The sequence below is a fragment of the Pristiophorus japonicus genome, chromosome 3 (genome assembly GCF_044704955.1).
Source record: "Pristiophorus japonicus isolate sPriJap1 chromosome 3, sPriJap1.hap1, whole genome shotgun sequence".
Lineage (NCBI taxonomy): Eukaryota > Metazoa > Chordata > Chondrichthyes > Pristiophoridae > Pristiophorus > Pristiophorus japonicus.
This window is the reverse complement of record NC_091979.1, coordinates 220,328,067-220,337,751: the sequence shown is the minus strand read 5'-3', so window position 1 is coordinate 220,337,751 and position 9,685 is coordinate 220,328,067. Positions and strand designations below refer to the sequence as shown.

The 9,685-nt window shown below is 45.2% G+C and overlaps 1 protein-coding gene across 2 annotated transcripts in view; it reads right to left on the bottom strand.

Annotated features, from left to right (window-relative positions):
- Positions 1-2,688: 2,688 nt before the first annotated feature.
- The window catches only part of dna2 (DNA replication helicase/nuclease 2), a 123,546-nt gene continuing 116,549 nt past the window's right edge, over positions 2,689-9,685 (bottom strand). For both annotated transcript variants that reach the window (XM_070876291.1, XM_070876292.1), the window contains 3 exons: positions 7,578-7,763; positions 4,684-4,830; positions 2,689-3,532 (listed from right to left, as the gene is read on the bottom strand). In XM_070876291.1, the coding sequence (XP_070732392.1) occupies positions 3,485-3,532; positions 4,684-4,830; positions 7,578-7,763 (381 nt within the window). In that variant the 3' untranslated portion in view covers positions 2,689-3,484. The remainder of the gene's footprint in view (positions 3,533-4,683; positions 4,831-7,577; positions 7,764-9,685) is intronic.

Here is a 9,685-nt window from a genome sequence, read left to right as displayed (position 1 = left end):
CTCAGACAGAAGTTGGGGAGAGGGATGGAATCAGTGGCTAGGGAACAGAGTTTGTGCTGGGGACCAAAAACAATGGCTTCAGTCTTCTCAATATTCAATTGGAACATTTTTGCTCATCCACAACTGGATTTCGACAAGCAGTCTGACAATTTAGAGACTGTGGAGGGATCGAAAGAAGTGGTAGTGAGGTAGAGCTGGGTGTCATCAACGTACATGTGGAAACTGACTGTGTTTTCTGATGATGTCGCCAAGGGGCAACATATAGATGAGAAATAGGAGGGGGCCAAGGATAGACAGAGGTAAGGATGCGGGAGTGAGAAGAGAAGCATCTGGCTACGATTAGATAAGAATGGAACCAGGCGAGTACAGTCCCACCCAGCTAGACGACGGTGGAGAGGCATTAGAGAAGGATAGAGTGGTCAACCGTGTCAAGGCTTGCAGACAATTCAAGGAGGACGAGGAGGGATAGTTTGCTTTTGTCTATAACAAAGGATGCCATTTGTGACTTTGATGAGAGCCGTTTCGTGTCAGGCACAGAAACCGGATTGGAGGGATTCAAACATGGAGTTGCGGGAAAGATGGGCACAGATTTGGGAGACGACAACACGTTCAAGGACTTTGGAGAGGAAAGGAAGGCTGGAGATGGGGCAGTTGTTTCCAAGGACGGTGGGGTCAAGGGGTGTTTGTTCGAGGAGAGGGATATTAAGGGCAGATTTGAGGGAGAGGGAACCAGTACCTGAAGAGAGAACCGTTAACAATGTCAGCTAACACGAGAGTCAGAAAAGGAAGTTGGGTGGTCAGCAGTCTGGTGGGAATAGGGTCAAGGGAGCAGGAAGTGGGTCCCCATGGACAAGATGAACTCGGAGGTCATGAGGGGAGATCGGAGAGAAACTGAAGATGCGAGGTCAGGGCTAGGGTAGGGTGAATGCTTCGAGGAAGTTTGGCCTGGTGGGCTACGGAAAGGAAGGGAAGAGGCGGCCGAACGGATGGTCTCAATCTTAGAGACAAAGATGTCCATGAGCTCCTCATACTTGTCGGAGGCGAGGGTGGACACTGGGGAGAGGTGTTTAAGAAGACGGTTAGCAGTAGAGAATAGAAGCCGGGGTTTATCTTTGCATTCCAGAATGATTCTGAAATAGTGAGCTATTTTGGCAGACGAGTGCAGGACTCGATAGTGCTTTATATGGTCCAGCCAGATCTGGCGGTGAATGGCTAAATCATTTGTCCGCCATATCCGTTCAAGTCTGCGTCCCTTGGACTTGAGGGAGCGAAGATGAGGGCTGTACTAAGGGGAATGGTCAGGGCGAGAGAGAGTAATTGTTTTAATAGGGACTAGGGCATCAAAGGTGGTGGTGAGGGTGTGATTAAGCAGAGCGGTAGTTGCAGAAATGTCATGGTGAATGGAGGGTCAAAGGCTGGAGAGTTGGGAGTTCATGTGCAGTTGAAGAGATTTGGGAGAGTTTTTTTCAAGGGATGGACACAGGAGGAGGTAGGGTTGGGGTAAGATAAGGTGGATGGAAGGGGTTGTGGGTGGAGAGTGATACGAGGAGGTGGTCAGCGATGGCCTTATCGGCGATTGACACGATGGGAGTAGCGAGACCACGAGAGAAGACAAGGTCGAGGGGGTGGTCGTGAATATGGGTTGGAGAGTTTACATGCACCTGCTGCCCTTGTCCCTCGAGGTGAGAGGTCATGAGTTTTGGAAGGTGCTGCTGAAGCAGCTTTGTTACAACAGTGCTCCCTGTAGATAGTACACATTGCAGCCATGGTGCGCCAATGGTGCAAGGAGTGGATGTTTAATCTGGTGGATGGGGTGCCGATCAAGTGGTCTACTTCGTCCTGGATAGTGTCAAGCTTCTTGAGTGCTGTTGGAGCTACACTCAGCTAGACAAGCAGAGAGTATTCCATTACAGTCCTGCCTTGTGCCTTCAAAGTGGTGGAAAGGGAGTCAGGTGAGCCACTTGCCACAGAATACCCAACTTCTGACCTGCTCTAGTAGCCACTGCATTTATATGGCTGTTCCAGTTGAATTTTTAGTCAATGGTGACCCCCAGGATGTCGATGGTGGGGGATTCGCCAATGTTAATGCCATTGAATGTCAAAGGGAGATGCTTTGGCTTCTTGTTGGAGTTGGTCATTGCCTGGCACTTGTGCGACGCAAATGCTACTCGTCATTTATCAGCCAAAACCTGGATGCTATCCAGGTCATTGCATGTGGGCATGGACTGCTTCATTATCTGAGGAATTGCAAATGGAACTGGACACTACAATCAGCGAACAGCCTCACTTCTAACCTTATGATGGAGAGATTATCATTGATGAAGCTTTGTCCTGGAGCTAAGATGAACCACAACCATCTTCCTTTGTGCTAGGTATGACTCCCACCACTAGAGAAGTAAGAATTAGTTGGGGTTTGCTACTATTTTCAGCGCACCAAATATAGGCAAGACACCATGAGATCTCCAGCAGTAACAGAGCATTAATAACTGGGGACTTCAACTAATCTGAAGTAGACAGGGATAACACAAGAGTTTGTGGTCAAAATGGAGAGAAGCTCTTTGAAGGGAGCTCTGTTCCTGACGAGTAATCAGACTTCCCACATACTGTATACACCCTGTTCCCTTCCAAGGAATTCTCTTTGCAGAACAGAATGAGAGGACTATACTGATTTGAAACTGAAAAATTCAGTTAATTTTTTTAACTTTTTATTGAATTTATACATATTAGAGTGCAGCTCCAGGGTCAACTTGTATTAAAATTGGTAAGTCACCAGGTATGGTACTGAACAGACATTCCTCAAATGGTAATTAGTTCAAAACTGGTTTAGGAAATCTCATCAATCGTACATTACACACCAGTGTCTTCCCCCCACCCCACTCCAGTGCACCAGACATCGTGTAATAACTACATTAAAAACTAAAATTCCCTATCATACCAACAGCCAACAAGTTATCTGAAATGTTTCAAGTCTTTCACAGTGTTACCATACGGTTAGAGGATGATGTTATACCATGTTACCATACAGTTTGGGAGAGGTGGGGGGGGAAATGTTACACATTAATACGGTGCTGTTTGGGGGATATTACTCAATAATACAACACTGTGTGGAGATATTACATAGTATTATGATGCAGTTCGGGCAGTGGAATGGATGTAGATGGAACATAATTTTGAATTTGTGCGTAGTTGACATTAAATAACCCTGTAGTGATTTCACAGTCTTCGATTACTAAAGGCATGTTAAAGGAACTCAAATCTTTTCAGAACTGATTCAACAATGTGAGAACTTCTGGTCAATTGTTTGGAACTTGTCTTTTGGAGATGAAAGATCCAACTGACTGATAGACACAGGTTAGACTGATCAGAGCGGCAGTGCTTATCCAGGAAGTAGATCGAGATTTTGCTGCGATGAAGGTAAGTTCTTGTTGGAGGTGCACTGCCAAGCAGTAGCTCACCACATACACATTATTCAGAACAAACGCATTCACTTCACAGCAGTGATTGTGTGCACTGCAGGGGGAAGGTTAATGATGTAGAGCTGGTTAAGGAAAAGAAGCAATTGTCATAGACCTGCATTGTGGAGAGATTGAAGTCCATTAAATCACTCAGCCATGAAGTCCAAATCTCCATGTGTGAAGACTGTTGATGTGTCAGCGGTCGGCAGGGCGCTCAGGCTGGGGCGTGCAATCTTATAGATGGGCACCAGTCACCCCACAGCAACCAGTCAGCTGCAGCCATTCCTGGTGGGTTCCTAGCCAACAGAGATTACTCATGAAGGAACTGCTGACAATGCTTTTTTTTTGGGGGGGGGGGGGGGGCGAGGTAATTCGAGCCAGAAAGTTCTTGTTAAACAAAAACATGAAAGCACAGCAATAACTTCTCCAAGCTGTGAAAAAAGTTACCTCGCTTAATGGTGGAAGAGCCCGGTGTCCCCCCCACCCACCCCCTGCGCGACGACCCGTGGCCCCCCCACCCTGCGCGACGACCCGCGGCACCGCCCCACTCGATGGGAGAGCTGTGTCTCCACCCCACTGTATCCCCGTTGATACAGGTGTGTCCTGGTCCCATTTAATAGTGAAAGTGCAAGGCGACGCATTTTACGACGAAAAGAAAAAAATGTGAAGAGGTTGAACAAGGGGTGGTCCAAATACATAACTCGTTGAAAATGTGAGTGTAGATAGAGCCAGAAAAAGGCCAGCAGCACTTTGGGCTTTATACATCAAGGCAAAAAGTAAAGAACAAAGAGGTTTGTACAAGGCAACAGTTAGACCACAGTGAAGAGTACTGTGCAGTTTTGGATGCCCAGTTATAGAAAGTTTATTAAAGCTATAGAGTGTCGATTCACCAGGATTGTGGCATGGATAGGAAATGGTAGCTACAGAAAGAGAAACTTGAGATATTTCCACTAGAGCGGAGAAGGCGACAACCTCATACGTATGACACAGGCACGACATTTTACATTTCATGTAGCAGCAATTTCTATGAGAAGTCTGGGTGAGATTGCTAATAAATTGAGAGGAAGTGGATTGAGACTACCCAACTCATTACACAAAAAGGCCCCCTACAGCCAGACACATGGGATTTCATCTCATCAGTCTGGGCTGCATTTCAACTCAGTTCCCAGGTAGCTAACCAGTTACCTTTAATACCGGTTCGCTGCTATTTATCGCTTGTAAAGGATATCATTTCTTCAGTCTTCAAGTGATCCAGTAATTTTTTTAAAGGAGCATATTGGCACAGCGTCGACATACATCCCATCATTACCAGCTTGTGCTTGGGTCTAGTCAAGGCTACGTTGAGTCTTCGCCAGTCCTTCAGTAACTCACCAAGCTGTTCAGGAAGAAAGTTCAGTGTAGTTATCTCCCATTTGATGCAATGTCCAGTTTCATTAAGGAGACACCCCGCACGGTACATCGTTTGCTGAAACGAGCAAATCCAGCAATTGCAGGTTTGTGTTTTATTTAGGATTTTATTTTCTAATTATTAAACTGGTTTCTTGTTCAGATTTGAAGAGAAATCCAAAGCAAAACCATACCAACGCCACATCACGTTCACACTGCCTCCTCTACTTGCTGTCCAGCCCGATCCACTCTTCTGTTGATGATTCCTCACCTTCTGTTAGGCTAATGGCCTCAGCACCCTCAGTCTCCAGCTCAGAGTACGATGACTGAATCATATATCCTGATCCCCCCTACAGCCTTTTCAGGCAATGAAAATGTTGCTGTTTTAGTACCTCTCTCCATTCTAACCAGTAGCTACCAGCTCTCACCGTTGACACCTCCACTTTTAGTCCTCCTCAGTCCATTGACATTTTTTACCTCACTCTTTCCTCTCCCAATACTAAATCTGCCTTGAAGAAATTTGGTTTCCTCTTTTTTGGAGAAATATTAACTTTCGACACTGTTCATGTGTCCAAGGCTTGAATAGTGCTGCACAAACCTGTGATGACTTCACTGGCACTTGCAGCAGCTTCTCACTACAGAATACAAGCAGCAGCTTGTTGGTTGATGGGGCAATCTCTCCGTCTCATTCTTTCTTGTCTCTCTTTCTCAATACTTCAAGCATGGCATTCACTGCACTCTTCCTTCCATATCCTCAGTGTTCAAATCAAGTACCTGAACTGTGTTCTGTTCCAATTGATTTCCAGGACCTCAAAACTGTGACTCAACTCTTGCAGATTTCCTTTCCCCTCAGTGCTTCAACTCAGAGGCCCCAAGTTTCCACACGCGGCGAAAAAGGCACACCTCAGAGCTGAGCGCCTGTTTTTCGCGCCGGAAAAAAAGTGCGGTATTCTCGAGCTCCTTGGAGCTTGATGTCTGCTTGGTGCGGCGCACAGGGGGCGGAGCCTACCACTCGTGCCGATTTTGTAAGTAGGAGGGGGCGGGTACAATTGAAATAAGGCTTCTTGGTGCTGGCAACCCTGCGCGTGCGCGTTGGAGCGTTCGCGCAGTCTGAAGTAAACATTGGCACTCGGCCATTTTTAAAAGTACTGCAGAAAAAAAGTGAAGATTTGTTTCTTGGACCCCTGCAAAGGCTTGTATTTTAATTTTCTTGATATTTCTGTGTGTGAGGGAGTGTTTTTAGCAGCACTGCTGAATAAATCACCTGCTGAAATCAGTGAGTTCAGCTTTTCACTGCTAAACTTGCAGAACCGGTGCCTGCAAATTGAGGACTGTGTGTTTGGAGAAATAAAAGTGCCAATTCAACTTTGCAATGGATCAACGTCCACCAAGAACAAAGAATTTATTGCATGAGGAAGCAAACCATTGCATGATATGTGGTGTTGACAATGCAGCACCCATTCTGCAAATTTAAATATAAAGATGTCGATGTGGCTGCCTCTCCCTGTCCAAATGGCCTCAGTCAGTCCCCCTCACAGCTCGAAGGCTGCTGTTCTTTCTTCAGCTCCCGATTCTTCGGCTGCCTTCGAGCCACTGACGCCGCCCCATAAGCGTGGCCGAACGGCCTAAAGAATTTTAAATCTGCAACTGCGTGTGTCCTGTGTTCATTCTTCGGCTCCCGGCCAGCCACTGACGCCGCTGCAATCCCATGGCCGAATGGCCTCAAGTCCGTCTGGGTGCTGCATCTTCGCGGGGAATGAAGGCCTGCCCCAAGCACAGCAGCTCAGCTCGAAGGCTGCTTGCTGCCTGCCGCTGCCGTCGAGACACTGACGCCACACCGCTGCCTGAAAGGCCTGCCTGAAGCACTTTCACACAGGTAAGAACATGGTTTATTTAATCTTTTCTTTGCTTATAAATTTTTATTGAGATTGGATTTATTTGTATAATATTTTATAAGTATAACTAAGGATTGATTGTAGAGTTTAATGACTTCCCTTCCCCCCCTCCCCCACCTCGTTCCCGACGCCTAATTTGTAACCTACACCTGATTTTTTTTTTTTTTAAAGTGTAGACAAGGTTTTTTCAAGCGTACAAAAATCTTCACTTGCTCCATTCTAAGTTAGTTTGGAGTACGTTTTCACTGTGGAAATTTTGAAATCAGGCGTCAGTGGCCGGACACGCCCCCTTTTGAAAAAATAATTTTGTTCCAAAGTGAAAGTGTTCTACCTGACTAGAACTGCAGAAAACTAAATGTGGAGAATTCCGATTTCTAAGATACTCCGTTCTACACCAGTTGCTCCTAAAAATCAGGAGCAAATCATGTGGAAACTTGGGGCCAGAGTCCTAAGTAATTACTTCTCGATTCATTTCATCATCTCTCCTATTGTTGCTCTGTGGGCCCTGACCATTCACCTGGGCTTTAAATGTATCTCCACAACTGTCACATCCCAAAGGAATTGCAATTATGAATCACCTCATCGTGGAGCATTCTTTAAAGGTGGGAAACATTTCCATTCCAGGTGGACAGAACATCAAACCAACAGCAAGGCATCCTTCAGCTCACATTTAATAGTTACAATTAAGAATGATTTTCAAAGGTATGATTTAAGACTGGATGGATACTAAAAATCAACCCAGCTATCCCAGGTTGATGTCAACATTCTCTCACAGGATTACACAATAGATCTGCAGGTTGGATTTGTAATACAACACAGTAACCGGCATCATTTCACTCACCTTTCCCTCACTGTTACTCCTAACGAAGGACACAATGATAACACTTTTGTCTCTCCCCTGGTACTTGTCCACCGTATTCACCTCAACAGCATTGAAAGCTTTGTCTCTCATCAGCACGGCTGAGATTGCTTTAAGCTGCTGTCTGTATGGTGCAATAATCCCAATGTTACAGGGTCTGCATCCAGCCTGTTTACAAAACAAACCAAGGGTTCAGTCAGCCACAGAAATATCAGCCACAGCTTCCTTCCCACTTTAGGAAAGCTGCCTCACTTACTGCCACTTCATCAAATTAACTTCAGCAATGAAGTAACTGAGTAATTTAGAATATCGGCATATTAGGTCATTTATAGAGTATTAAATCATTTAAAACGCATTAAATTATTTAAAGAAAGAGTATTAAATTATTATTCGTATGAGGCGTCAGCTGTGTCTCTCTCTCTTCTGAATCAGAAGGTTGTGGGTTCAAGTCCCTCTCGAGAGACTTGAGCACATAATCTAGGCTGACACTCCAATGCAGTGCTGAGTGACAGGACATTAAACCGAAGCTCCATCTGCCCGCTCAGGTAGATGGAAGAGAGTTCTCCCCCGTGTCCAGGCCAATATTCATCCCTGAACCAACATCACCAATACAGATTATCTAGTCATTATCTCCTTGCTGTCTGTGAGAGCTCGCTGTGTGCAAATTGGCTGTCACGAGTCCTACATTGCAGCAGTGACTACACTTCAAAAAGTACTTCAGTGGCTGTGAAGAGCTTTGGGACTTCCTGTGGTCATGAAAAGTGCTATATAAATGCAAGTCTTTCTTTTGTTCTTTATTTAGAGTATTAGATTAAATATTGAATATTAGACTAATGGAGATTAGACCAAGGGAGATGTTCAAACTTATTGGCTATAGTTCTAATTGAATGTTAGTCCCTTACTCCCACCTAATTTATTGGCTACAGTTCTAACTGAGTCTTAGTCCCCATCTCCCATCTAACAGATAATTTGTTATCTATCTTTACCCAACGTCTAGACAGGACCACCATCCAGAAGGGGCAGTGGTCAGGAAAGAAAAAACTTTGTTTTTCATAACCTCAGGACGTCCCAAAGCGCTTTACAGCCAATGAAGTACTTTTGAAGTATAGTCACTTTTGAAAAAAAGGTAATGCGGCAGCCAATTTGCACACAGCAAGCTCCCACAAACAGCAATGTGATGTGACCAGATATAATCTGTTTTATTGGTGTTGGTTGAGGGATAGTGCCGTGGGATCTTTTACATTCACCCAATAGAGCAGATGGGGCCCCGGTTTTTGTCTCATCCGAAAGACGGAGCAGGGATTCTGACCACTCTACCCAATATCTGGACAGGAACACCATGCAGAAGGGTCAGTGGCCAGGACCAGGGACTCTGGCTCAATGATTTTTCCTAGCCCAGGGGCATTAACTAAGATCAATTGTGGTGGGAGCAGCTAACAGACCAGAGGTTGAAACGTTGGGCCTTCCTGATCCATGTAGTTTAGTACATCATACTGCAGTCACCTAAGGAGTCAACCTGCAGAATGTGGGAGAAATATTCAACTTCTGTTTTCAGGAAGTTTCAGTATAAAGTTCAGTCAGTGCGCAGAAAATTAACTAGGTTCTGTTAAGTAACCACCAGAACAAACTCAGTTTAGTTTGATGTACAAAATGTGACACCAGAGCCACACGAGCTTAGGAAGCTAAAATAAATTGCTACACCATCCCACTGTCCTGTAAAAACCAAATCAACACAGCTAGTGTGGGTCTAAGCCTCATCACGCACTCACCGCCCACACACACCCATAAGAATTAGGAGAAGTATTCCATACAGCCTATTGAGCTGGCTCCGCCATTCAGTATCATGGCTGAACTTCTACATCAACTCCACTTTCCCACCATTTCCCTCGATTCTCTTAGTGCCCAAAAATCTAGCGATTTCAGTCTTTAATATACTCAACGACTGAGCATTCACAGCCCTTTGGGGCAGACAATTCCAAAAATTCACAACCCTTTGAGTGAAGAAATTTCTCCTCACCTCAGTCCTAAATTGCCGACCTCTGATCCTGAGACTATGACCCCTAGTTCTAAACTTTCCAGCCAGGGGAAAC